Below are 23517 nucleotides of genomic sequence, written 5' to 3'. Positions count from 1 at the left end.
TTTTAAAGGACAGGCAATGTTTTCAATATTATACACTCTAACACAATCCTACTGTTCACCATGTCCTTTGTCTACTTGTTAACCAAGGTAGATTTCTTTTTCACATTTGAACTCAAGTTGGTGTAGTCTTGCAGATTTTCTGGATGTAAATGTGGTAAAATCTCTGCATGTTACAGATATTCTTAATGAGTTATTGCAAAGGGAGAACCGGGTATTACATTTTTGGACCATGCGGAAGAAGAGACTGGACCAGTGTCAGCAATATGTAGTCTTTGAGAGGAGCGCTAAACAGGTAAGTATTTTACTTTATAATGGATGTATGTGTGGCTGGTTGGGTGTGTGGAGATTGTCGTCTTGTATTATTGTATTATCTTCTTGTATTATTTTTCCACCTTTGGGTAAATAAAACACTTGTGAAACAAAATGGAAATTGGAGACAAACTTGAAGCATTCGAACCAGTATTTTCCCTTTATAGATTTTAACAGACCTCCTGTGTATTTCTAGTATTTTTAGAAAACTGACTTTCTCGCAATTCCAAATTTTCATTTTTATCTGATATTCTTTCAGTTAGTTGGCTGGAATAATAATGAGGGTTGTATTTCTCATTTTGTTTTTCCTTTCACACGTGCGTGCTGCTTTTATGTTCCATTAAATCCCAACAGTGCTGAAGGAGGACATTCTGCCTGTTCACTCGACACTGCCTCTCCAATGCAAGCTCACACCCTAAACATTTACACATGGTTAATCCACTTATTCTACATATCTTTGGCTACAAAGAAGTAATTTAGCATGGCCAATACACCAAAACTTGCACACCTTTGGACTTTCTTGACTTAACTTTAACTTCTAAAGAAATAGCACAGGTCCAGTGAAGGCATTGTCTTAAACAAGTTGAAATGCTCACGTTTTGAAAATGTAATATTTGCCATTATGCAGATGACAGATGTGCCAGCAATTAAATATTTTGCCAGAAAATAAAATAGAAAATCACAATAAGTCAGCAAATATCCTTTATTTCATATGGTTAAAGTGCTTATATATAATTCAGAATGAATTAAATTGATATTAAAATGTCCATATTTGGCAAATAACATGGAAAGTGTGTAACTAGTAGGGAAACTAAAGGATAATGTAATCTTTCTGTCATTTTTAACTTAGGCAACTTGTTCTACTTATTCCAGTAAAGAACTCAATAAAACAACAATCCAGTTGTGATTTGCACTAACCTCTGGCATTCACATTTAGATTAATTTTTATCTTTTAATGTCTATATTTTTGACTTAACTAAGTTTCATGCCTATTACTTGAAGATATCTGTCACAAAATAATATAAATTTATAATATTGCAACACTCTCCAAAGACCTGTAACATCATCTCGCCTAATAAATGTGATAGAATCATAGAATCCCTGCAGTGCAGAAGGAAATCAATTGACCCTTTGAGCCTGCACTAATATCAATCCCGCCCGGGCCCTATCCCTGCAACCCATTTATTTACCCTGCAAATTCCCCTGACACTAAGGGTTAATTTAGCATGACCAGTTAACCAAACCTGCACATCTTTGGAGTGTGGGAGAAAATTGGGGCATTCAGAGGAAACCCACGCAGACACAGGGAGAATATGAAAACTTCACACAGACAGTTACCTGAGGGCAGAATTGGTCCCTGGCACCGTGCCACCCCAACAGGTTTTTCTCTTCTGATAAAGCCAAAATGTAAAGAATCCCACATCACAGACCAATGTTAAGTATTGTAATAATTCGAATAACAACTGAAAATGCTGGAAATACTCAGGTCAGGCAGCATTTGTAGAGGGAGAAACAGTTACTGTTTCAGACAATGACCTTTCATCAGAACTAGGATAAGTTAGCGATGTAATAGGTTTTGAGCATGAGGTGGGTGGGACAAGGACAATGACAGTAGAGCTGGTCTTCCAGGGCCAAAGGGAATAGTGAAAAGAACCAAAAGATATGCTGAGAGCAGGTGTGCTGCTGACTGAAGGCAAAAATAAGAGAAATTCCAAAATGTTCAAAAAGGAAACAAAAGTCAGGAAAGCTGTAAATGCCTAATTGAATGATGAGGTGCTGTTCCTCAAGGTTACGTTGAGCTTCACTGAAACAATGCAACAGGTCAAGGACAGAGATGTAAGCATGGCAGTGAAGTGGAAAATTAAAATGGCACATCACGTGAAGCTCGAATTTATGCTTACAGACTGAACGGGGATGTTATGTAAAACAGTCACTGAATCTGCTTTAGGTCTCCAGTATACAGGAGAACATATTGTTAGCATCGAATACAGTATACTAAATTGAAAGCAGTAGATGGAAATCACTGCTTCACCTGAAGAAATGTCCTGGGCCATGGACAGTGAGGAGAGAGATCATCTGTATTGAAAGGGGATGTGGAAAGAAGGACGAGATAATAGTATAATAATAGTATGATACCAAGGTATCGTGGAAGTATCAGTCTTTTCAGAATGCTGGGAAGAGAGGCAAAGATATATTTGGTCATTGCATTACACTGGATGGGATGGAAATGGCAGAAAATGCAGTTAGTGGAGGTGGAAGGTGAGGACAAGGGGAAGCAAGGGAAGGGGGAGAAGTGTGGGAAGTGTGCAAGCATAGGGACTGTTGAATCATTAGTTGAGGAAAAAAATTCACCTCAAATGCTGGTGTGGAAGGTGGCATCATTTTAACAGTTGCAGTGGAGATGGAGGAACTCAGTGAATGGAATAGAGCTGTTTACAAGGTCTCAGGTGTGAGGAAACGTTAGCGGGCTAGCTGTGGGGGTCAGTAGGCAAACACCACTTCCCCTGCTCTCCCCTTTTCCCATTCTGAATGGACCATTTTCTCTGGGATACCCTGGTTCACGTGAAGAAGCGAATACAACATGTTGCAAAGAAAATAACACCAAAACAGAAAAGAAAATGAGACCAGAGTGGATGACAGATGAGCTACTAGCATTGAAGATAAAAAAGGACAGAATAGAAACACACCTGAGTGTGATGAAATTGAAAAGGAAATAAAAAATGCATGTCGGCAAGCGAAAGAGAAATCATATACTGTGATATGTGGTAAATTATTGGAGCTGCAAAAAAATCAGAGATGAGAGTTGTGCTCTGAAAGTAAAATCTTTGACAACTAGAAGGAAAGGGATAACAATGAATAATGGATGCGTAAAGGATAAAATTAGTAAAATATTATTTGAAAGGGATGCAGTAGTTAAAAATGGACGTCATGTATAAGTGAATTATAAGATGATATTGAGGCAAATGAAGGACCAATCATTATATTAAAGGTCGAGAATGCTTTGAAATTGAAAGTCCAAGAAAATCTCTAGGAATGGATAAAGTAACAACCTAAAAGCCCTTGGGAGAAACAAATAATAATAGATTTGTCTATCCTGAAGAAACATTTCAAGTGACTTGAGACATTCTTTATTCATTGTTACCCAGGAAACCTAAAGAAATGAAGTGCAATCATTTTAGAATTAGAAACTTGATGGGTCATCTCATTAAACTGATCTGGAAATCATAATGGAAAGAAATAAAACTTATTGAAGCAGAACTTGGTAAAATACAGTCTGGAACTAGACCTGGTGTAGGAACCAGAGAGGCAATAGTAAAGTTTATTTATTAGTCACAAGTAGGCTTATATTCATGCTGAAGTTACTGTGAAAATCCTCTAGTTGCCACACTCCAGGTGCCTGTGACCAGCAGAGTGCCTCAGGGATCAGTGCTGGGTTATTTGTCATTTATATTAATGATTTGGATGAGAATTTAAGAGGCATGGTTAATAAGTTTGCAGATGACACTAAGATTGGTGGCATAGTAGACAGTGAAGAAAGTTATCTCTGATAGCAACAGGATCTTGATCAATTGGGCCAGTGGGCTGACAAATGGCAGATGGAGTTTAATTTAGATAAATGAGAGGTGATGTATTTTGGTAGATTGAACCAAGGTAGAACTTGCTCAGTTGGGGAGAGTTACAGAACAACAAGATCTGGGGGTACATGTTCATAGCTCCTTGAAAGCAGAGTCACAGGTGGACAAAGTGGTGAAGTTATAAGTGCTGCATTAGATAAAGGTGCACGGTCTTACAGGTAATGTGTTAGCATGGATAGCAGACAGCAAAGAGTGGGGGTAAATGGGTGTTTTCTGATTGCTGATCAGTGACTCAGGAATCAACGTTGGGACCACAATTGTTTGCGATTTACATAGATAATTTGGAGTTGGGGACCAAGTGTAGTGTGTCAAAATTTGCAGATGACACTAAGATGACAGGGTGGCAGAGCAAAGTGTGCAGAGTACACTAAGTCTGCAAAGGGATATAGATAGTCTGAGTGGGCAAGGGTCTGGCAGATGGAGTACAATACTGATAAATGTGAGGTCATCCATTTTGATAGGAATAATAGCAAAATGGACTACTATTTAAATGGTAAAAAATTGCAGCATGCTGCCAGATGAATCACAAAAAGTTGGTTTGCAGGTACAGCGGGTATTAAGAAGGCAAATGGAATTTTGTCCTTCATTACGAGAGGGATTGAGTTTAAAGATCAAGGAAGATCAGAAGGATCTTGGGGTCCGAGTTCATAGGATGCTGAAAGCAGCTGTGCAGGTTGAAGCTGTGGTTAAGAAGGCGTGTGGTGTACTGGCCTTCATCAATCGAGGAATTGAATTTAGGAGTCGAGAGATAATGTTGCAACTGTATAAGACCTTGGTCAGACCCCACTTAGAGTACTGTGTTCAGTTCTGGTTGCCTCATTGCAGGAAGGATGTGGAAGCCATAGAAAGGGTGCAGAGGAGATTTACAAAGATGTTGCCTGGATTGGGTGGCATGCCGTATGAGGATAGGTTGGAGGAACTTGGCCTTTTCTTGTTAGCAAATGTGAGGTTATCCACTTTGGCAGAAATAATAGTAGGAGGGATTACTATTTAAAGGGCGAAAAGCTGCAGCATGTTACGATGCAGAGGGACCTGGGGGTCCTTGTGCATGAGTCGCAAAAACCCAGTCTGCAGGTGCAGCAGGTGATCAAGAAGGCGAATGGGATGCTGGCCTTTATAGCGAGGGGGATTGAATATAAAAGCAGGGAGGTCTTGCTGTAACTATACAGGGCACTGGTGAGGCCGCAGCTGGAGTACTGTGTGCAGTTTTGGTCGCTGCACTTGCGCAAGGATATTTTGGCCTTGGAGGGAGTGCAGAGGAGGTTCACTAGGCTGACACCGGAGATGAGGGGGTTAGACTATGAAGAGAGACTAAATAGACTGGGTCTGTACTCGTTGGAGTTTAGAAGGATGAGGGGGGACCTTATAAAGATGTATAAGATAATGAAAGGGATGGATAGGGTAGAGGTGGAGAGATCCTTCCCACTCAGAAAGGACAGCAGGACTAGAGGGCACAGCCTCAAGATAAGGGGGGGGGTGCAGTTTAGAACGGAGTTGAGGAGGAACTTCTTCACTCAAAAGGGTGGTGAATCTCTGGAGTTCTCTGCTCGTTGAAGTGGTGGAGGCTACCTCGCTAAATATATTTAAGTCATGGGTAGATAGATTTTTGACAGACAAGGGAATTAAGGGTTATGGGGAGAAAGCGGGAAAGTGGAACTGATCCACTTCAGATCAGCTATGATCTTATTGAATGGCGGGGCAGGCTCGAGGGGCTAGATGGCCTACTCCTCCTGTTTCTTATGTTCTTATGTTCTCCTTGGAGAGACGAAGGATGAGGGGCGACCTGATAGAGGTGTATAAGATGTTGAGAGGTATTGATCGAGTGGATAGTCAGAGGCTTTTTCCCAGGGCTGAAATGGTTGCCACAAGAGGACACAGATTTAAGGTGCTGGGGAGTGGGTACAGAGGAGATGTCAGGGATAAGTTTTTCACTGAGAGTGTGGGTGCATGGAATGGGCTGCCAGCAATGGTGGTGGAGGCGGATTCGATAGGGTCTCTTAAGAGACTTTTAGATAAATATATGGAACTTAGTAAGATAGAGGGTTGTAGGTAAGCTTAGTAATCTCTAAGGGAGGGACGTGTTCGGCACAACTTTGTGGGCCGAAGGGCCTGTATTGTGCTGTCATTTTTCTGTGTTTATATGTTCTGTGTTTCTAAAAGCAACAAGGTTATGTTGCAGCTGGATAAGGTGCTGGTGAGGCCTCACCTAGCGTGGTATGTATAGTTTTGGTCTCCTTACTTAAGAAAGGATATACTGGCACTGGAATGAGTACAGGGGAGATTCACTAGATTGATTCTGGAGTTGAGAGGGTTGGCTTATGAGGAGAGACTGAGTAATCTGGGTCCTTACTCACTGGAATTCAGAAGAATGAGGGAAAACCTTATAGAACATAAGAACATTAGAAATGGGAGCAGGAGTAGGCCATCTAGCCCTTCGAGCCTGCCCCGCCATTCAATAAGATCATGGCTGATCTGAAGTGGCTCAGTTCCACTTTCCCACTTTCTCCCCATAACCTTTAATTCCCTTGCCTACCAAAAACCTATCTACCCGTGTCTTAAATATATTTAGCGAGGTAGCCTCCACCTCTTCAACGGGCAGAGAATTCCAGAGATTCACCACCCTTTGAGTGAAGAAGTTCCTCCTCAACTCCGTTCCAAACTGCCCCCCACTTATCTTGAGGCTGTGCCCTCTGGTCCTGCTGTCCTTTCTGAGCGGGAAGAATCTCTCTACCTCTATCCTATCCATCCCCTTCATTATCTTATACGTCTCTATAAGATCCCCCCTCATCCTTCTAAACTCCAGCGAGTACAAACCCAGTCTATTCAGCCTCTGTTCATAGTTCAACCCCCTCATCTCTGGTATCAGCCTAGTGAACCTCCTCTGCACTCCCTCCAAGGCCAAAATATCCTTGCGCAAGTGAGGCGACCAAAACTGCACACAGTACTCCAGCTGCAGCCTCACCAGTGCCCTGTACAGTTACAGCAAGACCTCCCTGCTTTTATATTCAATCCCCCTCGCTATAAAGGCCAGCATCCCATTTGCCTTCCTGATCACCTGCAGACTGGGTTTTTGTGACTCATGCACAAGGACCCCCAGGTCCCTCTGCACCGTAGCATGCTGCAGCTTTTCACCCTTTAAATAGTAATCCCTCCTACTCTTATTCCTGCCAAAGTGGATAACCTCACACTTGCTAACATCATACTCCATCTGCCAGGTCCTCGCCCACTCGCTTAGCCTGTCTAGATCCCCCTGCAGACATTCCACACCCTCCGCACATTTTGCTTTTCCACTCATCTTCGTGTCATCAGCAAATTTCGACACCCTACACTCAGTCCCCTCCTCCAGATCATCTATATAAATGTAAATAGTTGAGGCCCCAGCATCGATCCCTGGTGCACTCCATTAGTCACCAACCACCAATCAGAATAGCACCCATTGATACCAACTCTCTGCCTCCTATTAGACAACCAATCCTCTATCCACGCTAACACCTTACCGCCAACTCCATGCCCCCTAACCTTCTGAAGCAACCTTTTGTGCGGCACCTTATCAAACGCCTTCTGAAAATGAGAAACACCACATCCACTGGTTCCCCTCTATCTACCACACTAGTCACATCCCCATAGAATTCCAATAAATTCGTCAGACACGACTTCCCCTTAACGAATCCGTGCTGCGTCTGCTCTATCAAACAATTCTTCTCGAGGTGCCTCGCTATTTCTTCTTTGATGATGGATTCAAGCACTTTTCCCACAACAGACATTAAACTAACCAGCCTATAATTCCCTGCTTTTTGCCTGCTACCCTTTTTAAACAGCGGCGTAACATTTGCCGTTTTCCAATCTTCCAGCACTTCCCTGGAATCCAGCGAGGTTTGGAAAATAATCATTAAGGCATCTACTATCACCTCTGCCATTTCCTTCAGAACCCTGGGATGCATTCCATCCGGTCCTGGGGACTTGTCCACCATCAGTCCCGCTAGTCGATCAAGCACTACCTCTCTAGTGACAGTAATTGCATTCAGGCCCTCAACTCCTACCATCCTTCTATCTTTAATACCTGGCAAACTATTTGCATCCTCCTCCGTGAAGACCGAGGCAAAAAACTTATTTAGGGCCTCAGCCATTTCCTCATCCCCCATCACTAAATCCCCCCTCTCATCCTCTAAGGGTCCAACATTCACCCTAGCCAGCCTCCTCCTCTTTATATATTTATAAAAACTCTTACCATCCTTTTTTATATTTAGTGCTAGTTTAGCTTCATAGTCTATCCTTCCTTTCTTTATCATCTTCTTCGTCAATCTTTGTTGATTTTTAAACCTCTCCCAATCTTCTACTAGCCCACTACTTTTAGCCACTCTAAACGCATCAGCTTTTAATTTAATACTTTCCTTTAATTCCTTCGATAACCACAGCTGATTATCCCTTCTCCTACGACCCTTCTTTACCATCAGAATAAATTTCTGCTGAGCACCAAAAAAGATCTCCTTAAAGATCCTCCACTGTTCCTCAGCAGTCCTACCGACCAATCTGCGCCCCCAATCTACATTTGCCAATTCCTCTCCCATCCTATCGTACTCCCCTCTGTTCAAACAGAGGACACAGGTCCGGGACCCTACTTCCTCATCCTCCGTCTGCATCAAAAACTCAATCATACAATGATCGCTCTTCCCAAGAGGATCCCTCACAACAAGGTCCCTAATTCTACCTGCCTCATTACACAACACCAAATCTAAGAGAGCTCGCTCCCTCGTCGGTTCCATCACACACTGTTCAGGGAAACTATCCCGGCAGCATTCCAAGAACTCTTCCTCAAGCCCACCGCGTCCGACATGGGTCAACCAATCAATATGTAGATTGAAATCCCCCATAATTATCACTATTCCATTCCTGCACGCATCATTTATTTGCATGTTTATAGCCCGCCCCACCTCCGGGCCTGTAGACCACACCCACCAGCGTCTTCCTCCCCTTGCTGTTTCTTATCTCTACCCACAACGATTCCACGTTCTACTCTTTGGAGCCTATATCTTCCCTTACTACCGCCCTGATACTATCCCTAATCAGCAGAGCTACCCTCCCCCTTTTCCTCCCGTCTATCCTTCCTAAACACTTGATACCCTTGGACATTCAGCTCCCAGTCCCTGTCACCCTGCAACCACGTTTCCGTAATGGCCACCAGATCATATCCATTTGTGCTGATCTGCGCCACCAGCTCGTTCACTTTGTTCCGAATGCTTCGTGCATTCAGATAGTGTCTTTATCCCAGCCTTTATGTGGACCCTATTTGAAGGAACGCTACCAACCTTTCTCATGCCCCCTACTCCCTTTATTGGGACATCCTTGACCATTTCCCGTACCTGTACCCTCTCTTTTACTTTAGACATTGTAATTTCTCCCACCACCACCACCCACCCCCCCCAATTAGTTTAAAGCCCTACCTACAGTCCTAGTTATACAATTCGCCAGGACTCTGGTCCCAGCACGGTTCAGACCAAGACCGTCCCATCTGAACAGGTCCCACCTGCCCCAATACTGCTGCCAATGCCGCATAAATTCAAACCCATTCCTCCCACACCAATCCCTGAGCCACCCATTCATCTCTTTAATCCTATTTACCCTACGCCTATCTGCACGCGGTTCAGGTAGTAATCCAGAGATAACCACCTTGTCGGTTCTGCTTTTTAACTTCCCAGCTTTTCATACTCCCTCTGCGGATCCTTAGTTCCCATTTTGCCTATGTCATTGGCACCCACATGTACCACAACCACCAGATTCTCACCCTCCCATTCCAGGTTCCTGAGACATCCTGGACCCGAGCAACAGGCAGACAACACACCCTTTTGTACTCTTTATACAGAATACATGTAAGATTATGAAGGGAATAGATAAGATAGAAGCAGGGAAGTATTTCCACTGGCAGCTGAAACTAGAACTAGGGGACATGGTTTTAAAATAAGGGATTGCAGATTTCGGACTGAGTTGAGGAAGAAATTCAAAGGATTGTGAATCTATGGAATCCCCTGCCTAGTGAAGCAGTTGAGGCTACCTCATTGAATGTTTTTAAGGCAACAATAGATAAATTTTTGAACAGTAAAGGAATTATGGGTTATAGTGAGCGGGCGGATAAATGGAGCCGAGTCCTCAAAAAGTTCAGCCATGATCTTATTGAATGGCGGAGCAGGCTTGAGATGCCAAATGACCTACTCCTGCTCCTAGTTCTTATGTTCTTATGACAAAGTCAAAAAGGGTGGAGCTAGCCACAAAGAATGTTGTGAGAATGAGGGATGTGTGAACAAGAAACCTCAAGTTTGTAATGAGAAAAAAACTCATAACGTGCCAAATTCTAACTACTTCCCTATGTGTCAGAAACCTGGACAATAAGTTAGGATCTAAGGAAGAAAATAATCACCTTTGAAATGCGGATGCTAAGAGTTGTGCTTAAAATCCCTCTGAATTGAGTACATTGTACATTCTAACAAGTTACATGCTTCATTCTGTGTTTGAAATATAATGTGATAAGCTGTGTGTTTGTGGAAAGAGAAGGACGTATGTCTGAGGCTGTACTGGAGGCGGAAGACTTATCCAGAGGGTTTAAATCCAACATTTAAAAAAAAAATTAATAGACATTGGTCCTCATATTAATGTGATGTAAATACCTAGCTAAACATCCCTGCTTGAGACACCATATGCTTCAATTCTTTGTAGGCTCTGGAGTGGATCCATGATACTGGGGAGTTTTATCTGTCCACACATACATCCACAGGTTCCAGCATTCCCCACACTCAAGAGCTTTTAAAAGAACATGAAGAGTTCCAAATTACTGCAAAGGTAAACAACGTATCTGTGTTTGAAAGAATCCACACATGGAGCAATGTCTGGAATTCTACTTTGCCTAAATATTTTGAATAGTATTTTTAACAATGTTGTCATTTTCTTGAACCCAAAATAGAGTAGAGGGTAAGATCGTAGCATGAGTTTTGATATTTAATATTTTGAAACTCTTGATAGCTGGAGTTTCCACATTGGGCATTGAGGTAACCGAAGGAAAAAAATGCTCCCATTTTAAAAATTAGACTTTCAGTGCCTGCATTTCATCAAAAATTCAAGCATTTTGAGATTCAGTAGTCAAGATGGAGGAAAAGTTTGAGGTTTAGTTGCACTCCAGTGGATGATTGCCAACAAATTTAATGATGCTCCAGGAAAAAGCATCATCAAACCTTATTTATTCATGCTTGTTTTTCTTGCTTAGTTCTGCTCTCTCCATGCTGTAAGTGGGCAAGGTTATACTTGCTGTGTGGCATACAACTTGCCCCCAAGTTGACATTGTTTCTTAAATGGCTTTATGTGAAAGTAATATTTTCATACAGCCGATGATACCAGTGCTTTAATGAATGGTATTCTTACACAGAATATTTATGCTTGAGCTATCATGGCTGTAGTATATCGGTATCTGGCATAGCAAGGATTAATGTGGAATTGGGAAACAGTACTGCCCGCGGTGTGATATAAAGGGGCACATGACCTGAGACGAGTGTCAGTTGTGTGGATTGGAAAGAGACATGTACCAGCAAGTATGGAGTTAGCTCTGCTTGGACTATACCCTACATATAAATGCATAGTTATGTGTGATCAATTCACTTAATGTTCAACCATACAAGACTCAGAACTCACTGTGTGCCCTGCTGAATGTTGTACGTCAGTGCCAGCATCTTAAATTTGGTCTGTCCTCCATTATAGCAAACCAAAGATCGTGTCAAACTGTTAATACAACTGGCTGATGGCTTTTGTGAAAAAGGACACTCCCATGCGGTGGAAATCAAAAATTGGGTCACAGCAGTAGATAAGCGATATCGGGATTTCTCCCTTCGCATGGAAAAATATCGTGTAGCATTAGAAAAAGCACTTGGAATCTCAGACTCCAAAGGGGTAAGTTAACACAGCAGCTAGGTATATTATGCTCTTTTATTTCCATTATCTTTCTTGCATGCATAAAACTATCTGTACTGTTTCCTGCACTTTTCAATGCAGAGCAAAGACTTACAATTGGACATCATCCCGGCGAGTGCTCCTGGTTCAGAGGTGAAACTCCGTGATGCCGCTCATGAACTTAATGAAGAAAGGCGTAAATCAGCTCGCAGGAAAGAGTATGTTTTGATTTCCTTCAAGTGTTATTTGACTTCTCCCATTCTGATTTAAGAAAATTAATTATATTGAATTGTTTTACAGAAACTATTCCTTTCACATCTTCAATCTATTGTCATGGGTGCAGTCACATGATTGTTAACTAAGTTTGAAAGCACTGTAAATTTTTTTTTGTAAAGTGGAAAGGCTGTTCCATACAGAAGAAAGGATAGTTTGGGCACTTTTGCTGAAAAATTTATTATGTTGTCTCTAATGCTTTAACTTGTGTATAATGATTTTGATTTGATTTATTATTGTCACATGTATTAACATAAGAACATAAGAAATAGGAGCAGGAGTAGGCCATCTAGCCCTTCGAGCCTGCCCCGCCATTCAATAAGATCATGGCTGATCTGTCGTGGCTCAGTTCCACTTTCCCGCCCTCTCCCCATAACCCTTAATCCCCTCTCTTATCAAGAACCCATCAACCCGCTTCTTAAAAATATTTAGCGAGGCAGCCTCCACCACTTCAACGGGCAGAGAATTCCAGAGATTCACCACCCTTTGAGTGAAGAAGTTCCTCCTCAACTCCGTTCTAAACCGCCTCCCCTTTATCTTGAGGCTGTGCCCCCTAGTCCTACTGTCTTTTTTGAGCAGGAAGAGTCTCTCCACCTCTATCCTATCCATCCCATTCATCACAGTGAAAAGTATTGTTTCTTGTCCACTATACAGACAAAACATACTGTTCGTAGAGAAGGAAGCTAGACAGTGTAGAATGTAATGTTACAGTCATAGCTAGGGTGCAGAGAAAGATCAACTTAGTGCAAGGTAAGTCTATTCAAAAGTCTGACAGCAGCAGGGAAGAAGCTGTTCTTGAGTCAGTTGGTCCATGACCTCAGACTTTTGTATTTTTTTCCTGAAGGAAGAAGGTGGAAGAGAGAATGTCCGGAGTGCGTGAGGGTCCTTAATTATTCTGGCTGCTTTGCAGAGGCAGCAGGAAGTATAGACAGAGTCAACGGATGGGAGGCTGGTTTGCGTGATGGATTGGGCTACATTCACAATCTTTTGTAGTTCCTTGTGGTCTTGGGCAGAGCAGGAGCCATGTTAAGCTGTGATACAACCAGAAAGAATGTTTTCTATGGTGCATCTGTAAAAGTTAGAGAGAGTCATAGATGACATGCCAAATTTCCTTAGTCTTCTGAGAAAATAAAGGCACTGGTGGACTTTCTTAACTATAACGTGACATTTTGTGAAATAATAAAATCTTAAGACTGTTAAATGCCTAAATGGTTTTTCCCAGGCTTCTTAAGTTTCTCAAAGGTGGGTAGATTGGAATTAATTAGGTCATTTTAAACAATGTAAGTAATTGTAAATTCTGATTAAACAATCTATTGACTTGTCCTCAGATTTATTATGGCTGAGCTCATCCAAACTGAAAAGGCTTACGTGCGAGATCTTCGAGAGTGTTTGGAAGTAAGTTTCTCACATCATATATAACTGTTGCAGTTATATTGCAGACATCCTGCAACTGAGTTGTTTTTGTTAGTTATTGAGTGATTGATATATTGAATGACTTTTAAAAACAGGGTGGATATTAAAAATTAGTTTGAAAGAAATGTGTGAAACTTTGCATGTATTTATTCCCATGTTTCATTTTTTGAGAAAGTTAAATCTAAAATACAACATAAATATGCACAATTTTTCAAAATTTCCAAACAATGTTTTTCTTCTTTGATTGCTGTAATTTGGTGGAAGTATTTTTACTTGATGTTTGTCCACCTTGCTGTGAATAAACCAGGTTGACATCTATTGATACCATTTATTCTGGATGGTCAGAATCAGAAATTCCTACATTTGGCGATCTAGATCTTGTTTAAAAACGTAAAACTGTTGCTAAAGTGTGAATTATTGGAATTAACATGCTTTAAACCATATCAATTATAGCTCTAACATGAATAAAATTCTGTCCTTTAACTGAAAAGATGATTGCTCCTTCAAAATTTTCTTTAATTTGAGAGACCGTTTCAATTAGAAATTTCTAAAATTTTTAGTTGTAAAATAGTTAATAATGTTTCAGTCTTATAAGACATAACTGCTAACTATTAATGTGTTCAGTGTACAGTCCTTCAAAATGATTTTTCTCTTTCCAAACTAGACGTATCTCTGGGAAATGACGAGTGGTGTTGATGAAATTCCGCCTGGGATTATCAATAAAGAGCACATAATATTTGGCAATATGCAGGAAATTTATGAGTTCCATAATAAGTAAGTAAGCTTAATATATGACAAACCAGTTTTGTTGTACTACCCACATTTTCACACTTCATGAACAAATTCAGCATTAACCAGGAGCAACCTGTTCTGCAAAATGTTTCTTGTGCTGGGGGTGAAAATCAGATGAGATTTATGTTTTTGTGTCCTCTATTCAAGAATATCAAATCCTCACTTCAAAAGCCTCAAAACGCTTTGTCAAAGGGTAGTATAATGGAATAGTGCTACATGTCACATGGGATGAATGGTTGTGTAGATGCCGTATTCGCTGAGTTACCTGATCGAAAATCTGCCCAAGGTCAGGTGGGATAATTTCCAAATATGCTAACACACTCAGAAACGTGGATGTCTTTTCAAACTATTTTGAACATTATGCCAATTGATTCTGCGCTTGAAGACAAGCTTGTAATTTTATTAATTCACAAGGCTATGAATGGGTTAATCTGACCAAATTGATGAGGACTTTGTTTTGATTGATCAGATTTTATCTCTGGGCTGTGGTACTCGCAACATCAGAACCAAATGGCACCAGCCAAGCCCACATCTGCTGGCAATGAGACCAGCAGCGCAATGTTGTAGGAGACAGCCTTTCAATTGGCCACTTCCATGCTCAACGTTCTATTAATGCAGGTGGATGAGTCTCCAGAGTCACAGGCTCAGTCTTAAGGCTGGCAGCTCCAACATAAGAGCCCCAACATGGACATTCTTTCACATCTTCAGAGAAGATAATGATTAAAGAATCCTGAAGCAAGTAGGGCCATCATTAGACCCTCCCAGAATTAGATACAGTCACAATTGCTGCCTTTCAACACTGCGGCCCTGCTATCTCCAATGAGCTCGAAATCTCCACATTCAGCGACGGGGCTGCTTCATTGGTAGAAACATTCCAGCAATGCTGCAACATTGCTCCAAATGGGGGCTTTACCCCCTAGTTAGCTGCTTTCTGCTGTGTAGCAAGCAGCCAAACCTTTTTGCAGCATACTTTGTGCAAGTTCCCAAGTGGTTTTGGGGGGGCAATCTTCTAGCACCTCATCTCATTCTATCTCTAGAACTTCTTTTAACCCCACAGCAGAGGGTTCCTTCTGCATTTCCAACTCTGCTCTCTTGTACTCGCCTGTTTTACTTTTATTGCAGAGTTTCAGCCAACTTGACGATACATTCTGGAACTCTCAGCTTAAAATAGTTCTTTCCCTATCTTTTCCCAGGCCACCACCCCTAAGCTTGTGCCCACAGGGCTGGGAAAATGCATGATTTTTAACATCCAGCAAGTTCAAGGCATGATTAGATTGTAATCTAATATTAATCAATTATTTGATATTGGATTAATTAATTAATTAAAAATAATGTATTAGAAGGAACTTTCCATCTGTGATTGTAAATGTCCTCAACATTGTTCTGAACTAATGCTTCATTGAAATACCACTTTTTACATGATGCTGGTGTGAAATGCGTGTTTTCAAGTTATAATCAAATTGTCTTTTAGTGTTTAAAGCACATAACAGAGAAGGAAATTAATACTGAGTAGTAATAGGAGAAGTAAGTAATGACAGAGTCGAAGCAATAGGTTTGAGCATGTTTTTGAAGATCAGGAAGAAAGAGCTAATTTAAGGTGGGAGTTCCAGAATGTATTGCCAAGTGGGCTGAAACCTCTGCAATAAATGTGAAAAAAAGAGGCGAGTACTCAAAGCAGACCTGGAAATGCAGAAAGAACACTCTGTTGTGGGGCTAACAGAAATTCCAGAGATGGTGAAGCCCTGGAAGGATTTGTCAATGAGGAATTTGAATTAATTGAAGATAATAAGTAGTAAAAGAGCTTTGTGATGGCAGATGATATATAAATAGGAGAATGCCGGGTAAAATGTGAGCAAGTCTCGTGGACGTGCAAAAATGAAATAAATAGACATTCAAGAAGACGGTTCTGTTTTTTTCAAATGACATGTGTTTAATTGAATGATCTCCAGCGTTACTCTGTTAACTACTTTCAAGGAAGATTTTTGAATGTTCCCATATTTCCAATTTTATTAAGCTACATCTGAGGCTTTCCCAAAGTGAATGCTTCAACAGTTTTTTTTCATAGCTACAGCTAAATGAGACAAACACACATATCCTAGTTTCAATGATATATTGATTGGGATAAGAATAGCTGATCTGTGCATAAACCTGCAACACTGTTTAATTTACAAGACATTACAACAAACTAGGCAAAGAGATCTATTAATGCAGTAAAGAATGTGGGTGGATGTAGATTTTATAGATAAATACAAATGAACTGGCCTACCTTTAGAGTAAACCAATGTACTTTTTTTGAGGAAATGTATTAATTGTGCATTATAAATTGAAGATTTTACTTTGCAATTTTTATCTCATGCCATCAGTAGAATTACTCATAAGATATCCTCATTATTTTTATCCAAATGCAGACCATCTTGGTTGCAAGCTATATTTGACTACATTTTTCAGTTGTTTGATTTTACATACTTCAAAATATCTTTGCAGTTTATTTCTGAAAGAGCTAGAGAAGTATGAACAGCTGCCAGAAGATGTGGGACATTGTTTTGTCACCTGGGTAAGTCACTTGTCGCTTTTAGGAGACCTTTTGCAACCAATAATTAGCCAACATTTGGTGCAGCATATCACTTCAAACTATTAAAACTACATTCAACTACTTATTTAACTATTAGCTTATTGCAAACATATTGTGATTCACCACTTACAGCCAAGATCTGATGATCAGTATATTAAAAATTGTATTTTCATCAAGCCATGATGCAGATTGTTGCAATTAAAAACTGGTTTACCAACAGTTCATCCTGGTATCCAAATTCCTCCTCTATTAGCTGAACAAGTTAAAATACTTCATGAAGTTCTCTGACTGATTAATTGTTAAAGCAGATGTAACTGAGCTTTCCACAGTAGTACACACGTGCTAGTTAACTGATCTTTGTTCAGTAGCAAGGGTGAAAGAAAAACTTCAACCTTGTGGTCTAAGGAAGGGAAGATTCAGCCAGTGTTCCTACTCCTAATCACTAGGCAATCACCTCTAGTTTGCACAAAAGGACATCGGATGGAGACAGGATTGTGTTTAGATGTCATACCTCACAGTCAGTTAGTTAGTTTATCTTGTCACCCTGTGAAGTCTTTTCCATTAACACTACCTCTTAGAAGAGCAGAAATTGTTTATTTTCCAGATATCGACTGAATAACGGCAGTGGTACCTTGTGTATACTGTATCCTTACCATCATCAAAAAATCTTATTTATGCTTTCAAAATATTTTAATTGTGCCAAGTAGAAATGTGAAAGAAGTTAATTGGCATTTATAGATTTTTTTTTAAATAGAAATATCACATTTCTTGAAATCTGCGCATCAAGAGAACAATACAGCTTCTAACAGGGATAATGGGCTTTGCAAGTTGATGGCAGTTCACATATATATTCTAAATATTCAGACCTGTTGAGTTTGCCTAATTAAAAAAAAACTAAATGTTTTCAACTTCTTTAAAAAAAACTAATCACAAGTGCATTTGTGTAAATGCACAAACCATGGTAAATAAACATGTGGATATGGGGAAATTTCTTTACTCAAGGAGTTGTGAATCTTTGGAATTCTTTGTCAGAGAGGGCTGTGGATGTTCAGTTCTTTAATATATTCAAGGCTGAAATCAATGGATTTTTGGTCTCTAAATGAATCAAGGAATCAGAATGTGGAGTTGAGATTCAACTATGATTTTGGTGAAGATGGAGCATTTTTCTAGGCCTAGTGGTCTAGTCCTGTGCCTATTTCTGTTGTTTCTAGGTTTTATATGACCATGAGCTGAGCTTTTATCCCTCATATTCTCTCCATCATTTCGATTCTTTTGCCTCCAAAACATCACCTGACTCCTCTCCACCATGACTCATCTGTTGCTAAAACCTTTGAACATACCTTTGTTACTTCCTAGGCTGGCCTCCCACCTTAGACCATATGTAAACAAAGCTTATCCAAAACTCTTAACACCTATTACTTTGCATTTACTTGTCCAACAAAGTTTTAGTCGTAAAATCAGGACAGCATGGTGGCACAGTGGTTAGGATTAGGTTGATTGTCCATGCTAAATTTCCCGTTAGTATCGGGGGATTAGTGGGTAAAATTTCTGGGGCTATGGGGATAGGACCTGTGAAATTGTTGTTGTGCTGTCTCAATGGACTGAATAGCCTCCTTCTGCACTGTCAGGATTCTATGATTATAATTCTCATCCTTGTTTTTCATTCCCTCCACACCCTCACCCCACCCTTTCAGTGTAAACTTCCCAGCCCTCCAACTCACATATCTCTGATTTTCCAATTCTGACCTCTCTCATGTCCCTGATTTTCGTCTCTGCACCATTGTAGCTATGCCTTCAGCTGCTTCAGCCATAAGCTCCGGAATCCCTTTCCTAAACTTTTTAACCTCTTTGTTCACTATGTAGCTTCCTAAAATTTATATTTTTGACCATTGTGTCAATTATCATAGCGTTGTCTCATATAGCTCACTGTCTAGTTATGCTTATTTCTCTTTTGAAGGATATTAAATATTTTATTGTTAAAGCTGCTATAGAAATGAAAACTGTTGTATCAGGATCACACCAAGAATATATGAAAGCAATACATGAGCTAAGGCATTAGGGTGAGGTTTACCATTGCATGTCAAAGCCAACATTGTTCACACCAGTATGCCTTTTTCCAAAACAAAGGAATTATGGAAAATTCTCATTTCTTTCAGATTTCCCTAACACACACTCCCCTGATCCCATTAATAAATTTTATGTCCTGTCATAGAATCATAGAACCCTACAGTGCAGAAAGAGGCCCTTCGGCCCATCGAGTCTGCACTGAACACAATCCCACCCAGGCCCTACCCCCATAAGGGGTCCTTGTGCATGAGTCGCAAAAACCCAGCTTGCAGGTGCAGCAGGTGGTCAGGAAGGCGAATGGGATGCTGGCCTTCATAGCGAAGGGGATTGAATATAAAAGTAGGGAGGTCTTGCTGCAGCTGTATAGGGCATTGGTGAGGCCGCAACTGGAGTACTGTGTGCATTTTTGGGCGCCGCACCTGCGCAAAGATATTTTGGCCTTGGAGGGAGTGCAGAGGAGGTTTACTAGGCTGATACCGGAGTTGAGGGGGTTGAGCTATGAGGAGAGGCTGAATAAACTGGGCTTGTACTCGTTAGAGTTTAGAAGAATGAGAGGAGATCTCATTGAGACGTATAAGATGATGAATGGGATGGATAGGATAGAGGTGGAAAGACTCTTCCCGCTCAAAAAAGACAATAGGACTAGGGGGCACAGCCTCAAGATAAAAGGGGGGCGGTTTAGAACGGAGTTGAGGAGGAACTTCTTCACTCAAAGGGTGGTGAATCTCTGGAATTCTCTGCCCGTTGAAGTGGTGGAGGCTGCCTCGCTAAATATTTTTAAGACGCGGGTTGATGGGTTTTTGATAGGAGAGGGGATTAAGGGTTATGGGGAGAGGGCGGGAAAGTGGAACTGAGCAGCGACAGATCAGCCATGATCTTATTGAATGGCGGGGCAGGCTCGAAGGGCTGGATGGCCTACTCCTGCACCTATTTCTTATGTTCTTATGTTCTTATATCCCTACATATTGTATTATTATATTGTAGATATTTAATTTAGTAATGTACCATTGATATTGGCATATAAGTTGAAAGCCTCAAAAAATTCTTCCAAAAGCCCATGTTGACTTGTCATCAACTATAAAAGTGAAGTGCTGGTGTGGGAAGTCCCCACCTTTTAGTTAGCTTTGCGGGGTTTGCTCGATGTATGCCTGTCTTAAGCTCCTGCACATCATTGCAACACAGCTTGATTCTTTGCACTCAAGTGGTAAGGTGCCGGTAAGTAAAATATCTATTTTTGGAGTGAAAAATTGAGACTGACTCTAATGCGAATATAGCCTGTTGTGGCTTAAAAGGGGTTGAGGAGGGGCAACCATTAATCCAAGTGTATGAAAAAAAACAGGATTTTTGGGGCTAATAGCATTGTGTCAAATGACATGCTGGGTTGACTTCTACATCGTGATCTATAGAACAAAATAATTTGTATTTTGGTAGTGTGTTTCACATCCTCTGGATACACCAAAGCATTTCACAGCTGAAGTGGAATATCGCTAGGGAGAATTCTCTTGCTGTTCTTCAAGGGACGGCAAGGTAGCACAGTGGTTAGCACTGCTGCTTCACAGCTCCAGGGACCTGGGTTCAGTTCCTGGCTTGGGTCACTGTCTGTGTGGAGTTTGCACGTTCTCCTGGTGTCTTCGTGGGTTTCCTCCAGGTGCTCCGGTTTCTCCCACAGTCCAGAGATGTGCAGGTTAGGTTGATTGGCCATATAAATTGACTGTAGATGCATAGGTTAGAGGATTAGTGGGTAAAACGTGTACGGATATGGGGGTAGGGCCTGGGTGGGATTGTGGTCGGTGCAGACTTGATGGGCTGAATGGCCTCTTTCTGTAGTTTAGGGTTTCTATGACTTTCTGTGACTTCTAAAATAGCGCCATGGAAATCTTTGCATCCACCTGAGTGGGCAAACAGGGCCTTTAACGTTTCACCCAAGAGGATGGCACCTCCAGCAGTACCGCAATCGCTCAGAATGTTAGTCTAGATTAGGCTCTGATGTCTCTTGAGTGAGACTTCAACTCTCAGCATTCTGGCTCAGAGGAAGGTGTGTTGCCACTGAACCAAGGCTGGCACCAACTCTTCTGCTGTGATGTTTATATGGGCCTAAGAGATGATAGTGCAAGTTAGTTGGCAACATTGGCTATTATATATACTGCATATGTATCTTCTGCAAAACAAAGTTGCTAAAATGCAAGGCTACAAATTGTTTTTGAAAAATCTGAAATTGTCCTTTTTGTGACTTTATCCAAAAAAATTAATTTTCTATGTAAAAAATGACCAACGTGAAGGCGCACATTGTAACTGTTCTATTCTTATCTCGCCTTTAGGTAATATCTAAAAATCCTTAGTTTTTTAATAAAAAGTTAGGCTTGTTTAACAAAAATTGAAGCAGGACTAGACCATCAGGCCCTTTGGGCCTGACCCACCATTCAAAACAATAATGGCTGATCTATGCTGGCCTCAACTCCTTTTCTGTGCCATTTTCCCATTGCTCTCAGTTCCTCGATCTATCAAATATTTATCCACCTCCACTTCAAATACCTCTAATGATCCAGCCTCCGTTACCCTTTTGGGCAGAGAATTCCAGAGATTCACCACCCTCTGCAAGAAGAAATTTCTGCACATCTCAGCTTCAAATGACCAGCCCTTTATCTTGCAGCTATGTCCCCTTGTTCAAGACACTGCTATTTACCATATCAAGCCACCTCAGGATCTCCATTTTGTTGTTTCAAGATAGTTTTCAACAAATAATTTTAAGTTTTCTTATTCTCCAATAAACAGATGCTCCAGATGTTGTTATCATACTGGAGCATGCAGGAGCGTATTTTGATGTCAGTAGTACACATACGCTTGATTCTTTTTGACATTTCCTATTCCCTTTTCTTTGAATGGTCATTCTTAACATATTTTAAGGTGAGAGGGGAGAGATACAAAGGGCCAATTTTTTCACATAAAGGGTAGTGAGTGTCTGGAACAAGCTGCCAGTGATAGTAGTAAAGGCTGATATAATTTTATCTTTTAAAAAACATTTAGATAATTACTTGGGTGTAGAGGGATATGGGCCAAATGCGGGCAATTGGATTAGCTTAGGAGTTTCTTTAAAAAAAAGGGCGGCATGGACAAGTTGGGCCGAAGGGCATGTTTCCATGCTATGACCCTCTATGACTCTTTGCTATTCCCTCAGGGTTTGACTAATGAAGCAGTGAGAATGTAGTTTGTGACCTTGATGTTTTTGTTTTCTCCTAAACAGGCTGACAAGTTCCAGATGTACGTAACATACTGTAGGAACAAACCAGACTCCACCCAACTCATACTGGAGCATGCAGGAGCGTATTTTGATGTCAGTAGTACTCATACACTTGGTTCTTTTTACCATTTCCTATTCCCTTTTCTTAGAATGGTCATTCTTAATAATATTTCAACTTCCTTTCATCAAAATTTCAAAACTGAGACAGGTTTTTATTAGGCAAAGGTATGGAGGATGCAGAACCAAGTTAGGTAGACTTGGTTAGTTGAGATGGCAATCAATTGTGATCTTATTGCATGGAGAAGGAAAACAGGCTCAGAATGCTGAAAATCTATTGCTGTTGCTCTGTTCTAATGCTGCATACAGCTAAAATTTGTCTCTTTTTTTCCTTTTGTGGGGGAGATACTTGTCTCTAGGTATCACTTTCTGAAAGTGGCTTTGGTTGTGTTGGAAACTCTACCATGAGGTGGGGAGAGAGGTTCACAGTAATTAGTAAATTAAACTTTGATTCATGGATTTCAGTATGATTCCCTACCATCCCTGTAAGAATAGTCAGAGAGAATTGGAGGAGCAAATCAGCAGAGAGATAGCTGACAACTGCAAGAAACATATAGTGATAGTAGGGGATTTTAATTTTCCACATATAGATTGGGACTCGCTTACTGCTAAAGGTTTAGACGGGGTAGAGTTTGTAAAATGTGTTCAGGAGAACTTTCTACATCAGTATATAGAGGTGCCAATGAGAGAGGATGCGATATTGGATCTCCTGTTGGGAAATGAGTTAGGGCAAGTGATGGATGTAAGCGTGAGGGAACACTTTGGATCCAGTGATCATAATGCCATTAGTTTCAACCTGATCATGGATAAGAATTGATCTGGTCCTCGGGTTGAAGTTCAGAACTGGAAAAAGGCCAAATTTGATGAAATGAGAAGGGATCTGGGAAGTGTGGATTGGCACAGGCTGTTCTCTGGTAAGGATGTAAATGGAAAGTGGGAGGCCTGCAAAGGAGAAATTTTGAGAGTGCAGAGTTTGTACGTTCCTGTCAAGATTAAAGGCAAAGTAAATAGGAATAAGGAACCTTGGTTCTCGAGGGAGATTGTAACGATGATTAAGAGGAAGAGAGAGTTGTATGACATGTATAGGCAGCAAGGAACTGATCAGATGCTTCAGGAGTATAAAAAGTGCAAGAAGCTACTTAAGAGGGAAATGAGGAGGGCTAAAAGAAGACATGAGGTTGCTTTGGCAGACAGAGTGAAGGAAAATCCAAAGAGCTTCTATAGGTGTGTAA

The 23517-nt window shown here is 40.9% G+C and overlaps 1 protein-coding gene across 4 annotated transcripts in view; it reads left to right on the top strand.

Annotated features, from left to right (window-relative positions):
• The window catches only part of LOC145354025 (triple functional domain protein), a 641321-nt gene that overhangs the window by 390465 nt on the left and 227339 nt on the right, over positions 1 to 23517 (top strand). For all 4 annotated transcript variants that reach the window (XM_080205115.1, XM_080205124.1, XM_080205134.1 and 1 more), the window contains 8 exons: positions 177 to 292; positions 10653 to 10775; positions 11685 to 11873; positions 11976 to 12091; positions 13475 to 13541; positions 14224 to 14333; positions 16836 to 16905; positions 22232 to 22321. In XM_080205115.1, coding sequence (XP_080061241.1) covers positions 177 to 292; positions 10653 to 10775; positions 11685 to 11873; positions 11976 to 12091; positions 13475 to 13541; positions 14224 to 14333; positions 16836 to 16905; positions 22232 to 22321 — 881 coding nt within the window. The remainder of the gene's footprint in view (positions 1 to 176; positions 293 to 10652; positions 10776 to 11684; positions 11874 to 11975; positions 12092 to 13474; positions 13542 to 14223; positions 14334 to 16835; positions 16906 to 22231; positions 22322 to 23517) is intronic.

Source organism: Carcharhinus amblyrhynchos, chromosome 2 (assembly GCF_965287045.1).
Source record: "Carcharhinus amblyrhynchos chromosome 2, sCarAmb.v2.hapA, whole genome shotgun sequence".
In the NCBI taxonomy this organism is placed as follows: Eukaryota; Metazoa; Chordata; class Chondrichthyes; order Carcharhiniformes; family Carcharhinidae; genus Carcharhinus; species Carcharhinus amblyrhynchos.
The sequence above is the reverse complement of the archived record's forward strand: the minus strand, read 5'-3'. Positions and strand labels throughout refer to the sequence as shown.